The sequence below is a fragment of the Perna viridis genome, chromosome 15, assembly GCF_037379345.1.
Source record: "Perna viridis isolate PV_CMFRI_1.1 ecotype Kerala chromosome 15, ASM3737934v1, whole genome shotgun sequence".
In the NCBI taxonomy this organism is placed as follows: domain Eukaryota; kingdom Metazoa; phylum Mollusca; class Bivalvia; order Mytilida; family Mytilidae; genus Perna; species Perna viridis.
Genome location: NC_142459.1, coordinates 6,412,934 through 6,431,708, shown reverse-complemented (window position 1 = coordinate 6,431,708; position 18,775 = coordinate 6,412,934). Strand labels below are relative to the sequence as shown.

General features: G+C 32.8%; 2 protein-coding genes across 4 annotated transcripts; both read left to right on the top strand.

Moving 5' to 3' along the window:
- Positions 1 to 925: 925 nt before the first annotated feature.
- LOC148596720 (uncharacterized) lies at positions 926 to 1,499 on the top strand. The gene has a single exon (XM_088564216.1). The coding sequence runs from the start codon at positions 985 to 987 to the stop codon at positions 1,393 to 1,395; it is 411 nt and encodes a 136-aa protein (XP_088420342.1). The 5' UTR covers positions 926 to 984; the 3' UTR covers positions 1,396 to 1,499.
- Positions 1,500 to 7,167: 5,668 nt separating this feature from the next.
- LOC148596719 (uncharacterized) lies at positions 7,168 to 18,549 on the top strand. Of its 3 annotated transcripts, XM_088563334.1 has the most exons (3): positions 7,168 to 7,383; positions 10,388 to 10,489; positions 13,990 to 18,549. In XM_088563334.1, exon 3 carries the CDS (start codon positions 13,994 to 13,996, stop codon positions 15,665 to 15,667), a length of 1,674 nt encoding a protein of 557 aa, XP_088419460.1. In that variant the 5' UTR covers positions 7,168 to 7,383; positions 10,388 to 10,489; positions 13,990 to 13,993; the 3' UTR covers positions 15,668 to 18,549. The 3 variants fall into 3 exon arrangements, with proteins under 3 accessions (XP_088419460.1, XP_088419459.1, XP_088419461.1); XM_088563333.1 differs by lacking the exon at positions 10,388 to 10,489 and having other exon boundaries at positions 7,174 to 7,383; XM_088563335.1 differs by lacking the exons at positions 7,168 to 7,383; positions 10,388 to 10,489 and adding an exon at positions 12,985 to 13,087.
- The last annotated feature ends 226 nt before the right edge of the window (positions 18,550 to 18,775 follow it).

Below are 18,775 nucleotides of genomic sequence, written 5' to 3'. Positions count from 1 at the left end.
TTTTTGCAACGGTAAGTTCCGAACAGGTGGTTTTTTGCATGATTGATCGATTTCCTGTCATAAATATTACAACTACAGTCATGACACGTATCTGAAATTTACCTAGAGAATACAATTATGTCATTAAAATCAATTAGTGTAGTTTAAACTTCACAGGTGTTAATTACCAGATATCAGTTACAATTTACCTTTTGTTTTGTGTAATTAATTAACATCATTAGTTTGAAGTAGGTGATGAAAACCTCAGCGCGTGCCCGCCACTTGGATGGTATGATTGATCTCAACAAGACTACTCTATGTCACAGCTGATAAATCTATATAAGTTTTGAGTCAGTTTTTAGTTATTCATAAACCACTATTCCTTCGCAGAAACGACGTTTAGCTCAACTTGCCACTGACAAGCAGAAAGTTGCATAGACGAACGCTTCTATCAGATTGTTCTTCAACACAGACTGAACTCGGTACCAGTCATTTTATATTTTTTTTAATAAAATATTTATGTGACCACGTACATGTACTGATGACATTAAATTTTCGAACAAAAGTTTTAAAAAATACATAATTTTAAAAGTTTGATTGCTTGTTTGAACCAGTGCGGCAGCTGACATGATTTTATCGTAATCTAGGACATGACTAAAAATAGATTTCTTAAAATAACTTATAAGAACTCGCTGCTCGTTAGATTTTAAAAGATTCAGTTACTATTTATTGGATTAAATATTCATGAAAAAGTTTCGAACGTTGTGCTAACAAAATTAATTACAAGATAGACAATGACGAATAACTTATACAGAGATCGGAAGCCAATTTGCAAATAATTTTACTTCTCCGTGGAATTTTCTCCATAATTAACATTTATAAAATTCATATCCGAATTTCATAGCCAAAAAACTAAAAGACAGCAACCCATCTTAAATCACAAACCACTGCAGAGACCATCGACTTGCACCAGCCTGTAGAGATAGTTTCAACTCCTTACCAGTCATGAAGAAAACTGATGAAACGTTAGAAAAAATCTACAAGTATTACAAGTATATTTGCGTCCATACAGCCAGTCTGAAAATGGTTCAAGCTGCCTTTAACCAAGCACCACTGAGCATTAAACAAGCCAAACACCACAGATGGTTATCCCATGACCAAGCAGTTTCCAGCATAGTTAGATCCTATAAAGCTATTGTTGTTGACCTAGGGACGTCAGGTATAAGCAGTGACCCAGTTGGTAATGGTATCCTGAAGAGTCTTAAAGACCCAACTACTCTTAGATCACTCTTGTTGCTGGGAGATACACTACCACACATATCTACTTTATCACTGGTATTCCAACGTAGAGATGTTAACCTCAGCATGGTCAAATCAACAGTAGACAAAACCATCAAGATGTTAGAAACCAGATAAACCCAAGATGGACCTTGGCAGCTGAAATACTCCCAGATGTCATCTGATCTACAATTGACAACTATTCCAAGTTCTGACTTCAACACAAAAGTCAAAGAACCATTCCTCACCGAACTGATTACCAATATCCAAGACAGGTTTGTTGACACAGACATCATTGACCAGCTTTCAGTCCTGGATCTTAGTGCATATAGTAACTATAAAAAAAATTTCATATAAACCATAAGAGGTGGGGTTCAGCAGCTACATGTAGTTATCAGAAAGAAGAATTCAAACAAAAAAAAAAACAAAGAAAATTACATACATAGGAAATGAAACTAACAACTTGACATGGTGAACATGCGAACCAAAAAAAGTACCCTTTTCCGACTACAAAGGTGCCCCTCTGCTCAACAGCACCCTGTCCCTTTCAATTTCTAGCTGGAGCACTGACATGTTATATGGGACTATTACCAAACTTGACTGCCCACGAAACAGATCCAGGGGGGTGCAAGAACAGGAGTTTGGCGCTCCTCCTTCTTATCAGAAAATTTTCATTTTCATGTGTAAAAGTGACAAAAAATGGTAAATAATGTCCAGGCATCCTAGCAAAATTGCAAAAATGGCAAAATCGATTAATTTTTGCCTAACCAGTAGGATCAAAATCTAATAAAGTATACATGTATGTAGCTGCGAAACGTAGCTGTAACTATTTTTTTGCATTTTCTTAACGTTAGATCGCAAAATCAAAAAGATCAAGAGCTACGATTTCGCAGCTAACATGTATGATCCCAAAGTGGGGGGGGGGGGGGGGGGGTTACAGCATATTTTTGTGTGTTGGTATTCTCTACAAGTTATTGGTTTGTATTATCTCAAATCTTGACCTTTAAATATTTAATATTCTTGTAATTGGCGATGTTTGTATGCTACATGTATCTGTCGGTAAACTATAACTCACACATGACTGATTTGAAGCTTATAAATTCTTTACAGAAGCAAAATACTTATCTAATTATATTACTGGAACCTTATTCAAATATCAGGAATGTATGTATCCAAGTAGATTCATTATCTTTTTTTTTTGTCACAAGCAAGGCGTCCGCATGTCTTCTGTTAAATTTACGATATGCTTGCATGCACTTGAAATTGACGATTCGGTCCCCCTGCTGTCGTCCATTTAAAGATAAAAAAAAAAATACACTGTATTCATATTTCACTTTCATTTGAAAATTTTAATTTTACACCGATGAACGCCCAGTCTAGGTAAATAGACGACGACTCTTTTTTTCAAATGGGGCGAAATGACCAACCGCTTCAAATGGGTCTCAATAATTGCCGACAAGAAGCGTCAAGAAGCGACAAGAAGCTTGAATTAGCTATAAGAAACTAAAACAATGCCGACAGGAAGAGATGGACTATATTTATTTGCTGTTTGAATAATACAAAGATGAAAAAAAAGAAAATTATCTTTTTTAAAATGAGAACTGAAAATGGAGAAGATTGTTTTTAGTTTTTAGTGGAGTCCGAGTTGCTCATTTACTTTTGTTACTTTGTATGTATGATTTTAGTTATTTTATGTTCTTTGTTGTGTATGTCTGTTTTCCATGTCTCGTCTTTGTCCCTGGATTACATTCTTTTGATTACCGCTATAACCTTGGTTCTCTTGATGACTCTTTGTAAGAAGTTATTATAGGATTGAACAGCTATTTTTGGTCGTCCATACAAGGGAGATAACTTTGAAGCGTGTATGAACGGATCTCGGAGCTCCCAAACTCGAAGGCCGTTCATGTAATGTTTGGGAGTGTAGAGATCCGTTCATACATGCATGAACGACCGAAAATAGCTGTTCAATCCTTTTAATTCTACCCGACAGTCAAAGTTACTTTCTGATAGTCTCTGTCGTTTATATTGATACACTGTGTTTATGTTTACGCTTCAATACACACGCATTCCCTTGCACACGTTTTTACACGTAATCGTCAGCACGACAGTGAAGGCGGCATGGACGAAGTGGTAGTTAGCATTGAAAAATACGAAATGTAAACAATTCAACATGAATATAATTATTTAGAAAATACAACAAGAACAACAAGGTTTTTTCAAGGGTTCAGTCAAACTCCGTTATAAATTTCTTTCCCCAAGCTGAAAATTACTCTCTGTAAACAAACTTGATGGTCTCAGTATCGTATTAATTTTCCCATAGACTTTTATAGTGAAGTGCATATTTTTAGGATTTTTTAAAAAAATATGTAAATTTATTCAATAAAACTTTCACTTATGTAGCATTTCTAAGGACATGTGAAAAAATAATTTCCCACAAAGAAAATAGGGTGAGTCCACGAAGACCGGACAGAAAAGTAGTCTTGGACTATAAGTAGCCATTTTCCCTACTTTCACTTTCGTTTTGCACTCGCCGAACCAACCTTTCCAGTGGAACATTTTTATGATATTATGTTAGATTTCGTACACCCGCTCAGGGATATGCAATACGATACTGGTACCTGATCGGTAAAATCAATGTGCATGTAATAAACTATTCTTACGGCTATATTATGCCGTTCAGTCGTCACCACCCTCTTTCTAACTACACGGTCGCCATATTGGTTTCAAGTTGACTGTATCGCTACTGACAGTACCTTTGACACAACTCAGTGAATTATGTACTGACAGAACCCTGTGTATTCTCTACTGACATAACTTTGTGTATTCTATATTGACAGAACTGCTGAAACAACTTTACCTTTCACTACTGACAGAATTACTGACACAACTCTGCGTATCCTATACTGACAGAACTACTGACATAACTCTGTATATTCTCTACTGACAAAACTACTGATATACCTCTGTGTTTTCTCACCTGACAGAACTACTGGCACAGCTCATTGTATTCTATACTACAAAAAAACACTGACACTTCTTTGTATTTTCTACTAACAGAACTCTATGTATTCTTTATTGACAAAACTACTGACATTTATTTTTGTTTCAATACTGACAGAACTACTGACACAAATATGTGTATTATCTACTGACACAACTCTGTGTATTCTTTACTGTCAGACCTACTGACACAACTACTGTCTTAACTGTACAGTCTCTACTGACAGAACCATTGACACAACTCATATATAGTCATATATTTAACAATTTAGGACTGAAAACAGTCCTAATTCAAAGATAAAACCACTGTTTCACTTTTATGCATGAATTGCCTTTTGCATAATTTTTATGGAGACTGTTACTTCATTATTCAGGTTATAGGAAAGAACATTCATAGTGATACTATGATATGGAAAACATCAAAGTTTGGATGGAAGAATTTGAAAAGAAATTCAAGTAAATATAGGTTAATTGGAAAATTTGATGTTTCATCGCTGTCTGTGAAATAAAAAAAATATATTAAATACAATTTACTCTGCCTAATTTAAATCAATGCATGCATACAAACATTTTCGGTAGATAACACATTCTACATACTCTTAGATTTAAACAGAAATATTGTGCTGAGAAATTGAATCAGTAACAACTGAAAAATGTAAAATTTTGGCCAAAATTGTGCAGATTATAGCTTGAAACCCGTTCGTGGTAACCTCTGAAGCCCGTCTTCTTTAAACACTCCTGTTCAGCCCCGAAGTTGTTTTTAAACAGAATCTGAATCGCTTTTTGGTGCATCTTAACACTGCGCAGGAGCCCTGGGTACTCACAGGACCAGATAAAAATTCTAGGTACCTGTATGCGACGTTCATCATTATACTAGAGAAAATTGTATACTAGTATTTACGCTATTCAGCCAATATACAATATACCGTGCAACTGGCCCTGGCGCGTGGCATTTATTACGATCATCGAAATCACAATACACATATTACTTTCATAAATTTTGAACGAAATTGTGCAGATTATAGCTTGAAAACCCTTTCGTAGTAATCTCTGAAGCCAGTCTTTTTCAAACACTCCTGTTCAGCCCCGAAGTTGTTTTTAAAAAGAATCTGAATCGCTATTCGGTGCATCTTAACACCCCTCACAAGTCCTGAGTACATACTGGACCAGATGAAAACGCTAGATACCTGTAGTGGGCAGGAGGAACTACTGACACAACTCTGTATATTCTCTACTGACAGAACTACTGACACACATCTGTATATTCTCTGCTGACAACACTACTGACCCAACACTGTGTATTCTCTACTGACAGATATGGAAACTTCAAAGCTTATATTGAACTGTCAGTAGTCTGACATCATACAACACACAATTGCAAACTGCAGGAAAATCATTAGTAAATGATGAAATATTTAGAAGTTAAACACTTGTTTTAAACTTGCCTACCTTAAAGGATTTGTAATACTAAGTGCCTTCTCACAAATTTAAGGGACTTACAATTTCTCTTTTTATTTGGGGAGGTATCCTCTGAAAAAAAAACAACAGTAGTTATGTATTTCTGAACCTCCAAAATTGAAATTCATTAAATAAAAAGCATTGATCATTCTTTCTCATTTCTTTAAATGACATCCTCTATAATTAATGGAAAGCTAATTGGTCACATACAGATATGTTTTTTTTTACATTGCATGCAATACTCATTAAACTAGAAATAATTTATAAAAAGTGTGACTTTGTAACAAAAACCAAACAAACCATAAGAAACACATAGAACTGAAAAGTCTCCTAACATGAAATTAAAGGTGCAATTGATCATATAAGACCCATCAGCAAATTAAGTTATGGTCTTTTTTTTAAACCCCTTTTTTATTCAACATATTTACACATAAAATATTTGAGCAATAAAAAGACCAACTCTTTAATTAAAAAAAAATTGAAACCTTTTTTTTATGGGGGGGGGGGGAATATGAAAATATTCATCCCGGCTCCTACGTCCTGCCCCCTCACCTAATTCAAATCTGATGAACAAAAAGGATTAAAGATGACTCATTTCAACATTCATTGAATACTCATTATAACTAGGAATTCGTCATGATTATATTGGCAAAGACCGGGAACTCAAGGGCGGATCGAAACACTTTGAAAAGGAGGGATGCCAGCCGAGGTGCCACAAAAAAAGGGAGATGAGTTAATTCATTATTCGCCATCTTTTGTCGATTTTACTCACGATTTTGACAAATTTTCAAATTAAAACGAGGGATGTCCACCCATCTGCACCCTCCCTCTGGATCCACCACTGGGACTTTATGTCAATTTGATATACACTTCCTGCACAAACTCATCAAAAATACGTGAATTCGGACCTTTTAAAACTGATTTTAGGTATGTATAATTGTGTAATATATTTTTTTTCACGGTTGCCATTGTAAAAAGATCCCGCCAAAGTACTTTAAATCACTTCCTATATACCAGTATATATATATATACAGGCGTGGTGCTGGAACGGGTCTGTTTTTTGGAGTTGGAAGTTATGATTGGGTCTATTTTTTTTTGTGCTTTCCTATGTGAATGGGTTGTAATTTCTGAGCTGTACTATATCAAGGGATCATATTTCTACAATTTAAATGTATAATTTATTGCTAAGATAAACTTTCCTATTATCCCAATTATTGAATTAATAAGTGTCTTCTCTTAATTCAAATTGATGTGGTAGAAGATATGATTGGGTATGTATTTTGCACTGCAAGTTATATGAATGGGGCAGATTTTCTTGCTAGACAAATATATTAATGTGAGTGTTTTTCCAGCTTCTGCACTCTCGTACCAAATTTTAACAAAAGTGACCACCCCGTGGCGTGGCTGAAATACCAAGTTAGATTAATATACGAAATGGACAGTGTGCTCGATTACGCTGTGTTATTCAGAATTTCACAATGTTTAAATATTAACACATATTTAACTGTTTGAAAAATACCACTTAAAGGTCAACCAATCGTGTGTAATCTGTGAAGTTCTACCAGGAAGTAAAAAGATAACATTCCATACCATAACAACAGGGCGTTTTCCTCGTTGACGTTCAAAGAAGTTAACTTCGTGCTAACTGGGAATACTGACCAATAAAGAGTAAGATTTACTTTCCATTCAGCTTTTACTTCAGTTCATTGTACAATCTTCCTATATTGTCCGTACTTAATTATTTCATAACTGTTGATAAATGTCAAGGGTCAAACTTTAAGACTGTACTAAGACTAGGATTTTTTTTGGGGGGGGGATATCAAAACAAAATAAGTTCTGCCACATACATTCGTCTATAAACAAGTATATTCAAGTACCAGTCCACATATAATTCAGACACTGCCTATCAATGGTATAGTTGATTCATGGTGTAGAATCAAAGTACTCATGTACTGATTCAATTTATATCGATCGTTTGTATGCCTCAAATAATCGTCGTATTGCAAACTTTGCAAGAGTTTTCGTTCTTGATTTGGCTTCATTTGGTTGATTTTAGTGGGAGATAAATGTTTGATTTTCTATAAAGTGCAAATCTGTATGCAGAAAAGGTTGTTGTGTAAAAATATAGGATATGTAGACTAGAAAAGCATCGTTTCTTTGCTGGTTTTTTCTTGACCATGAATCACTTTACCATTGGTAGTGTCTGAATTGTATGCGGACTGATACTTAATGGATGAAAAAATGTAGCAACATGCATTGTTATAGAAGAACTTAGTTCAAAATACTGAATACGTAATATAATCATTTATTAAGAAAAGCCTACGTATTAACTACTACTTGGCTTTTGGCAATGTGCATCGGTATGAGAAAGCGCATAAAGGTAGACCGAGACCAATCATAGCTCGATTTCTATACATGAAAGATCTAGAAACTGTCTTGTCAAATGCATATAGACTGAAAGGTACTCCCTTTGGAATTAACCGCCAATTTTCAGAAGAAATTAAACAGGCCAGGCGTAGTTTATACCCAATACTTAAAGAGAAGCGAAATCAAGGATGCCGAGTAAAACTTGTGCGTGACGTGTTATACGTAGACGGAGTAGTGTATGAGGATCAACCGTCGGGTGACTCAATGTGTACTAGACCAAAAACTCACGGGGATGCGACAAGATCCACGCCTGATACTCGCAACTCTAAGCGCCGACGCATTTCATCAACGCCAAGTCGGTATTAGGACACCCGAAGAAATTCAAATAATAACTGTGGAACCTCTTTGATTGATAAACATGCAAATATTAAAATATTAACTATAAATTGTGATGGCATATTGAAAAAAAGCTAACTATCCTGAATTTATAGATTTAGTAAACTGTTATGGTTTTATCAGCATTTTGGAATCTAAGACTGATGATTTAGATAAAATAAACATACCAAGGTATAATTTTGTTCTTAAAACAGAAAACCGTTTAATAGAGTTAAATCCGGAGGTATTACCTTTGAATATAAAACTGAATATGATAATTTTATTTAAGCTGTAGAATCTGAAAGTAAGCTTATCTCATGGTTTAAAGCCTCAAAAACTTTGTTAAATATAAACGATGGTGTTATTATTGGAAATGTTTATAGAACTCCTGAAAATTCTTTGTACAGGGCAGAAAATTCCTTTAATGAATTAGAACAAGAATTTTTGAAATTTTCTCAAAATTTTCTCCTAAATGGATATTTCAATGGAAGAACTGGTACAGATCGTGATTTTATGGAAGTTGTGAATGATAACCATAGTCCTTTTGATAATATAGTAAACTACGCTAACATGTTACCTCAGTATGATATTTGTTCATTCGAAATAGTATGGACTCTGTAAAAACAAATTATGAAAATCAATTGTTGGAGTTTTGCAAAAACAATAACTTATTTATTCTAAATGGTAGAGTTAATGGTGACAAAAACGAATTTTTTACTTGTAGACAATCAAGTGTTGTAGATTATTGTATTTGTTCTGTTGATTTTCTACCTTATGTTGGTACTGTACATGTACTAGATTTTTCATCATTGTACTCTGATGCCCATTGTCCCATTTCTTTAGCTCAATATTTTACACCTGCGTATGACCTTTACAAAGAGGTACTACAAGTGTTGACTGTAATTATAAGAAAATTTAAAAAATGGGATAATGATAAAGCAGAGGAATATAAAGCATGCATAGATGTGTCAAAAGTAAATACTATGATTCTGCATTTGAGTCGGGTTGATACAGTTGCTTTGACTCGAAATGACGTCAACGAATTAGTGTATGATATTAATAATATTTTGATTGAACCTGCAGAACATTTATTTGTTTCATACTATCCTCAACATTCTACTGATGAACGCGACAACCGCAAAGAAAGTAAGCCTTTGTTTAGTCAAGAGTGTTGGGAAAAGAGAAAAGCTTTCCTTGTAGCTAAGAGACGTCACAAGTGTAATAGATCTTCTTTACACATGCCTGATCTGAAGACAAAGGAAAAATAATACAAGTATAAAATAAACCAGGCAATGATTACACATCGACGTCAAATGAGAAAAAAAGCTTAAAGCACTCAGAAGTTGTAAGGAATATTAGGAATATATTAAACTCAAATCGCACCAGAAATGCTCCGGAAATTTCCATTGATTCCTTGTTTAACTTTTTCAAAGATTTAAATAGCGTCGATGACGACAAGGTTCAAACTCCGAATCCGCATAGCGATGATGTAGATTCAAATTCAGTTATCAGTGATGAGATGTCTGGAAATGAAATTTTAAAATGTGTTAAAAATTTAAAAAATGGTAAAGCCTGTGGCGATGATTTAATAATTATTGAGTATATTACAAATACTTGTCATATTCTTATGCCCCTATACATCATTTTTTTAATATTGTATTTAATTCTGGTATAGTACCAGAAAGTTGGCTAGATGGCAATATTATTCCATTTTATAAAAATAGGGGAGACAAATCAGATAAAAAACTATAGACCCATAACTATTTTTAAGGTGTATGGGAAAATTAGTCGCATCAATTTTGAATTTAGACTAAAAGCCTTTTTAGAAAATTATCTTTCACTTATTGAGAACCAATTTGGCTTCAGACATGGTTATTCAACTATTGACAACATTTTTACTTTACATTTGTTGAATGAATTGCTTCAAAAGACAAAAGAAGAAAAAACTCTGCCTTTATTGATTTTGCCAAGGCCTTTGACACGGTTTGGCGTCCTGGTTTATGGACACAACTGCTAAACTCATCAATTAATGGTAAGATATTTTATGTTATTGTTAACATGTATAGAAATGTAAAATCTCGTATTTTTAATAGTAGAGAACATTCAGATTATTTCCCTGTATTATAGGTGTTAGACAAGGAGAAAACTTGTCCCCTGCACTATTTTCATTATATGTAAATGACTTGGAAGATTTATGTATAGTAAAAACATTATTGGTCTGAAAAGTATATCAGTTGAAATAGAAATATTTAACGACTTCACATACTTAGGCTTTTTTTTCTCTAAATCTAGTATAGCTTTCTCAAAGCCAAAAAAATATAGTGCAGAGAAGGCCACCCGTGCAATGTATGACATTTTTCGTAAAGGGAGATTACATTACTTATCTATTGATTGTCAGCTAGATATGTATGATAAAGTTATTAAATCCATATTACTCTATGGTTGTGAGGTGTGGGGGCAGGGAATAATTCCGTGGTAGAGAGAGTTCACCTTAAATTTTGTAAACTTCTGCTAAATGCAAATAATTCGACGCCAGATTGCATGATTTATGGGTAGCTAGGGAAATACTCGCTTGATATATGCATTAAACTAAGAGTTGTCAAATATTGGGCGAAACTTATTAAAGGGAAGGAAAGTAAATTACATTTCATTTTATATAGACTTTGTCATAAGAATTTCAATAATAATTATATGTGGCTTAATTATGTGAAATCCATCGTAGATAATTGTGGTAAATCAAATGTATGGAATAACCAATATTTTACTAGAATATCCTGGTTAGTTATCTCATTAAAACTAACACTTATAGATCAATTTAAATAAAATTGACAATCTGACATTCAAGAGTCGCCGAAAGCTCTGAATTATAGACTTTATAAAAATAGTTTTGAGTTTGAGAATTATCTAATGATTTTACGAGATAGCAATTGTATCACTCTTTTTAGATTTCGAACCACAAACCATAAGCTGCCTATAGCATCTGGCAGATGGCGCCGCATTTCTGGAGAAAAGAGAAAATGCAATATATGCAACTCTCAAGAAATTGGTGAAGAATATCACTATATTTTACATGTACATTTCTTAATGAGGAGAGAAAACTTTATTTGAAATAAAAATCTAGAAAGATATGATAACTTGAAAAAAAATAATACGCTCCCGAAGGGAGCGTTTATGGTTTTATTATCAACTTGGTGCTGTATACTTATGGCAAGAAAAGGCATCAACATCCGGTTTGTACCTGCATTTTCAGGTGCTGAAAAACAGCATAATGGCAGCTTCATTTGCGTATACTTGTAAATGTCTGATTGAGAGCTGAACCAGTCTCGGAAAATATTTGCTAGTTTCGATAATTAAATACAAATCGAATCATAGATTTTCCAAGATATGGTTGGCATTATAGTCTGCAGTATGGCGTCCAGATGTTTACGAAAACTACGTAATCAATATTACCCATAATTCTCGGGTCATAAAAATTGCGAAACAAAAACGGACCAAAACGAAACGAAAATAATCGATAAAAGAAAGAATCGAAACGAATCAATTCAAAAATGAATCAAATCGTTATAAAAACATAATTTAACTAGACCAAATAGAACAGAATGAAGCGAAACTAAATGAAACAAAAGAAATCCTTGAAGACGTTTCGCAATTATAAGGACCATAATGTTAACCAGTTTCGGACAATTCGACCCAAAGACATTTCGGACCATGACAACCAATAATTCCTCATGAATGCCGGACATTTCGCCTAATAGACATATCAGACCACGACAATCAGTAAAATGCTTTAGGACAAATATATATCATTACAAAATTTGCCATACTTGAAGGTTATAAGTATAAAATATCAAATCAGAGTTTATAAAAATTATCAAAGTTGTTTTTAATTAATGTTTCTTCGGGAGCGTTAAAAGGTTTCACCTTCATCATATTACCAAGATAAGCAATATGCCTTATTCTAAAAAATTGGGAATATATATATATATATATATATATATATATATATATATATATATATATATATATATATATAACATTGGAGTTTTGGGGTTGTTGTTTTTGGGTTTTGTTTTTGTTTTTTTTGTTTTTTTGTTTTTTTTTTTTTGTCAAGCCACTGACACAAGGCGTATAGTTGTAATTAGTTTTACCGGTAACTCGATATTGTGTTAAATATCAAACAACCTTGCTTTTTAAATATTTTCTTGTTTACATGTTAGCATCTTAATTTACACAAACAATTCCCTGTCATTGTTATCTTCATTATGTCTTTTTTATATTCAATGAATCTTAATGACATATTTTGATGTCAGTTTTCTTGTAACTCTATTGATTTATTTCTTTCTGTTTAATTATTTTTCGTTAATGAAAAATGAAAATATTCTATACAACCTTTTATCTTCACATTATTGCCTGAAAAATTAAAGAATTGTATGTCTCTGTCTTTAAATAAAAACAATAATGTCTTGGCGCTATTCGACTAGTTTTTTTTTTGTCGTTTTTTGTTACGTCTTGTCGCAAATTATTGAGACCCGCAGGCATACGTCATCAATAGCGCGTCTCGCCTGTCTGATAGGTACGTATATACAGGACCACCGCTGATTTAAATCCCTTACTGTGCTGCATCATGTCTGTAAGTCATACGAACATTTGTTCTTCAATAACTTGTTGAGTTACAAACTTGATATACATGACGGTTGTGCCAAATCAAGACATGTCATGATAGTACTTAAATTTGAGATTCCCGAGAGTTTAAACCTGTGTCCCGTGTTATCACAACTAAGAATTAGTTTTTGTAACGTAGAACGCGACCAGGGGCTTGATATACATGTACATGTACGTAACTAAGGCAAGGTCTAGAGGCTTAGTATTTTGACCATCAGTATGGAGTAACTTGGCTGCGAAATTGTAGCTCTTGATCTTTTTTTTTTTATTTTGCGATCTAACGTTAAGAAAATACAAAAAAAAATAGTTAGAGCTACGTTTCGCAGCTAGGAGTAACTAGATACGCTAATGTAACCCCTACACTACACTCCGTGACTGGCGTGAGGCTTAACGCACTGTATGGAATGTCTAAACTCATTCAAAAGTAGGGATTCAGCGCAGGAAAAATTCTTTTGTTTTTTTGTTTTTTTTTTGTTTGACCACCAATGTCAACACAAAAAATATCCCCAGTGCCCAAATCCCAGAAGATATTATAATATAAAGGTCTAGAGGCTTAATATTTTGACCACCAGTATGGGCTTAAACTGGATACGATAATGTAACCCCCCCCCCCCCCCCCACCAATACACTACGCTCCGTGAGGGTTAACACACTATGAAAGGTCTGAACTCATTCAAAAGTCTATTAAGAGAAAAACATTTGGTAACAAGCTTAATCCATTCTGGGATTCGGCGCTGGTGTTTTTTTTTTTTGGCTTTGATCACCACCATCAAAACAAAAAAAAATTATAACCATTGCCAAATCCCAAAAGGGATTATAGTAAGCTATATGTAAAAATTTAAATCCTATACTTCTCTATTTACATTACAGTAAAATGGCATCTGAAAGCTGCAGCATCTGCCTGTTACTAGAAAAGACCAGCACTCCTGAAGTATGGTGTCCACAATGTGAGGATTCCCTCTGTTCAACATGTAGTGAGCAACACAGAGTACAAAAAACAACAAGGGACCACAGCACCATACCTTATGAAGATTACCTAAAATTACCATCTTTTATCCACAAAGTTCAACTTGACTGTGAAGAACACAAGCAAAAATATCAATATTACTGTAGGTCTCACGATTGCGTTGTCTGTTATAAATGTTTATTGCAATATCATAAAAAATGTGAGGACGCTCTACCCATAGACGATGTGATCCGCAATGTAAAATCTTCAGCCATTTTTGAAGATGTTTGGATATCATTAAAAACGACTCATCAAACTTTTTTGACCGCAATCATTGAAAGAGAAGAAAATGTGAAAATACTGAAAACAAAGAAGGAAGAATTATCAACAAATGTAAAAAAGAGAACACAAAGTCTTATCGATCAAATAAAGAAACTAGAAAACAAAACACTATCAGAGTTAGAGTCAGTTGTAAATGAAAATGTAAATGAAATCAAAGCCACCACAAAAATCCTGGAATCAAATAAAAGAAAACTTGGTGAATTATTGGGACAGGAGGAACTCATTAAGAACCACGCATCAAATTTCCAAACATTCATCACAACAAAACAAATGGAGAAAAAAGTTCAAGAATCAGAAGAAATCTTACATAAATTATCTGAAAAAGGAGCCATGGATAATACAGACATAGAAATGAATGAAAACATCACAGCAGACGGCACAATTTTTGGAATAAAAACTCTGTGTGACATTAAAGTATCAAAAGAAAAAAATACAACCTCCATAGATATAAACAAACCAAACAAAGGTCAGGCAGAGGTGAAGACAAGATTCCCCAGACAACTGACACTTAAACAACAGTTTACAGTAGATCAAGGTTTGTGTTATGGTTGTTGTATGCTGCCTAATGGACTCCTGGTGTTGACTGATTGGGACAGTGGTGTAGTAAACATACTACACAGTAATGGTCAACACCAATCATCAGTCAGATTTAATGGAGGACAAAGAGCAGTATGTGATGTAACAGTCATCAATGAGAACCATGTTGCTGTTTCTAATCCTCTCCATAAAACAATCTCCATCATAGATGTAGACAGGAGTAAAATCATTAAAACACTTCAGATAAAGAGTGAAGTCAATGGAATTACACATAGTGATGGACATTTATACTTCTGTGTACCTAAGGTAGGAATCCGGAAAATTAATATAGATACAGAAAAAATAGACAAACTCCAAGATGACCAGAATGTTGTTTATGATTCATATATAGACACAGATGGCAACAGAATATGTTATACCTGTCCTAACTACAGCACAGTTACTGTCCTGGATTCTGATCTCAGAGTTATCTTTACATTCAAGGATCACAATACAATGTCATGGCCTGTTGGAATATCAATGGATGAAATGGACAATTTATTTGTGTGTGATTTTAGCAAACATAATTTATTACTAATTTCAGGGGATGGAGATAAACATGAAGTTGTAGTCAGTGGAGGTGATGGGTTGTGTGGCCCTGTGTGTGTACATTATGATAAAGTGACCCATCTCCTCACTGTTGTTGATGAGAAGAAGGTGGTCAGGATATTTACTGTATACTGAGTACAGTGTTAAATGAATGATTTTTTAAAAAAATTATTTTACATTTTTTTATCAGTCAGTTTTGGTCTTCATCAAGATTGTCAAGTACATGTAAATTTATCTATACTCCAAGTCACCTCCGATTGTTTGCGTTTTTTTGCGTTTATTTTTGTAATTACTCGACGGTTCCTTTCAAAAAATTGCCATTGTATTCATGTCGTTCCCTTACAATTATTTTTTGTTCTTACCTCCGAGATTGAAAAAATTCAAAATTTATTTTTCCTACGAGAATTTTGCATTGAATGTATTGTTTATCCGCCATCTTGTTTCTATGGATATTTTGAAATGTTCCCTACTGTCTCACAATTAATGATTTATTCGTACCTAGTATTTAGGTCTTTATAAATTACTTTCTTTAAAAAGATAATAAAAAAGGTACAGTCATGTAATGTACATGTAACATTATTTTAGTCATGGTTTGAATTAATTTAATCGACATTTTTTGGCAACATGTGATCTCCTTATACATGTAAGTCTTCCTTGCTTCAACTAAAATGGATTTTCTTTTAAAAGATGGATTTATTTCTGAACTTTTATTATCTTTTTTCTTGAAATATGAATTACGTGTACATATATATTATTGAAAGATACTACTAAGGACATTGAATTACCCTCAACAGTGATAACATGTACTTGCAACTTCAATAATAAATAAAAATATCTTCAATTAATTGATTTAGGTATAAAGGTTGATATTTTTTTGTCAGTTGTTGTAAATGTATATGTATATGTATTTGATTTTATATATTTAGCACTAACAGGGGCAGATGGAGGGGCATATAAGGAAATGTTGAAAAGGGGGAGGGGTGCCACGTTATTATTTGCTCATTCAGATCCATAGATAGCAAAAAAAATTTAAATATTCAGGGGGTGGGGTTACACCCTGAACCCCTGGATCCGCCACTGTAATTATGTTAACACTTATACCTGTATTTTATAATTAGTTAAAATCTAATGAAATCTGACAATTTAATAGAAAAATCTTATGTTGAATGATGTGTGTGATGAACAATGCCAGTTTGTATTTTTATGACTAACAAGACTATAACACGTACATGTAGTTTGATTGGTGCATGTAGAATGATTTGGTTGTTTTTTTTTCTCTTGATGGACTAGGGCAATATTAATTAAACAAATTCAGTTTTAAAGGTAAATAAAACATGTCTAATTTATAATGATTTAATTTATCAGAAATCTTCATAACAATATCAGAAATTTTTCCCCCTTTTTTTTGTAAGAAGTATTTTCACAAAAATGTTTTAATTTACTGACTTAATTATCTTTAATGACTTTTTTACTATTTTATTTACATGTACATACATGTAATACATTTTGTAATGAACTTAATTAAGAATCTTTATAGTTTATTTAGTAAAGTGAATGATTTGTTTGAAATTATTTTATATTTCTTTATTAATAAGTGTTGGTTTTTCAAATACATGTACATGTATCTAGATGTGTCATCAGTGAAAATCTGTTCACTTCATTGTTTTTGTACATGTATATACATGTAGTTGTATTTATCATTTTCATGTTTCTAAATTGGATTTAGTCATACTCAAATGATGTAAAAAATATTTATTTTGTCATGAATATCATATATACATGTACATGTATATTCTTTTAAAAGACTATTTAAAACAATGAATATTATGAGTACATGTACATGTATGTATCCTTTTAATGACTCTATAAAAATGAAACTGTAAAAGAAGTAGTTATGTAAAAACTTGTACTATATTTTATTTTTATCTACATGTATGATTTGAATTGTTTTACAAGACATTTCATCTTCAACTTTTACAACTTGTGATATCCTACAAAATTTGTACATGCAAGTCAAATGTTATTTTTTTTAACTTTTTAAATACATTTCTTTATGTACTGTACATGTTTAAATACTTCTGAAGTTACATGAATATTCATATTTTTTTCTTCAAATTTCTTACTTAAACTGGAAATTATTTTCACTAATTGTAAATACTAGACTATTTGGTTTTTTTTTTTTTAAGATGGAATTATTTTCTCAGGTGAGAACTTCCGTTTATGTAGAACTAAGCTATCAAAGGTTTTTCATCTGTACATGTATTATATATTGTGTCTTGATTATTGTATGAACTTACACTTCAGAATGTTGAAGAGTGAAATTAATAACACTTTTAAAATACGTGTACATGTAGTATTCATTTGTAAATATTCAGTTTCCTGATTATTTTAAAAACTTACAGTTAATTATTTAGTTTAAATAGAGATCCAGTCCAATAATATTAATAATTCTATAGTACATTGTATTACATTGTAGTTCTAAGGGAAATAATCCATTTTGCTTCCATGTCAATGCTGTCCACCATTCAACAATAGTAGAATTTTGTTTCTGACAGTGAATTATCAAGATTTTTTTCATAGTTGGGACTTATCTTCTTTTTTTTTTGTTGGTTTGTTTTTGTTTTTGTTTGTTTATTCTTTTTTGTAGACTTTATTACAATATTTTAACAACATTTACCACTTAAATGTTTCGTAATTTTATTTAAAGCTATAGAAGTTAAAGTTCTAATGTTACAAATGCAATAACTTAATAATACATGTATGTCAATTTTGATCATGTGTATATTAGATATGCTTTCAATTCAAAATTACTGTGAAACATTATCAAGCCATTGCAGTCCTCCATAATTAGTCTGATTTTATTTAACTTTAGAAGAGAAGAGTTATTGCTCTTGAATTTTTCATGTATCCAGAATTTTACTTCTAATCCAAGCAAATCTGATATTTTTTTGTGTAAATTGTCTTGTCATAGTATTCAGACTACTGATGTAAAAAAAATAAAACATATTTTACGAAAATCTCTTTTTGTTTGCCCTTAGGGGCTAGTTTTAATGTCCTTGCTTGTCTCTGGCGATTTTCTGAAGATGTTCCCATGAGGGGTTAATTTTGCGCATTTCCAACACAATGGTATGACGCCACGTTATCTCTGCTTGGCTTTCACTCTAGTGTCCATGAAAGGGCTGTTAAAGTGTGATCTTAATGTTTTGTCTAGATGTGTCCAATTTATCGCTACCGTCTGATGAT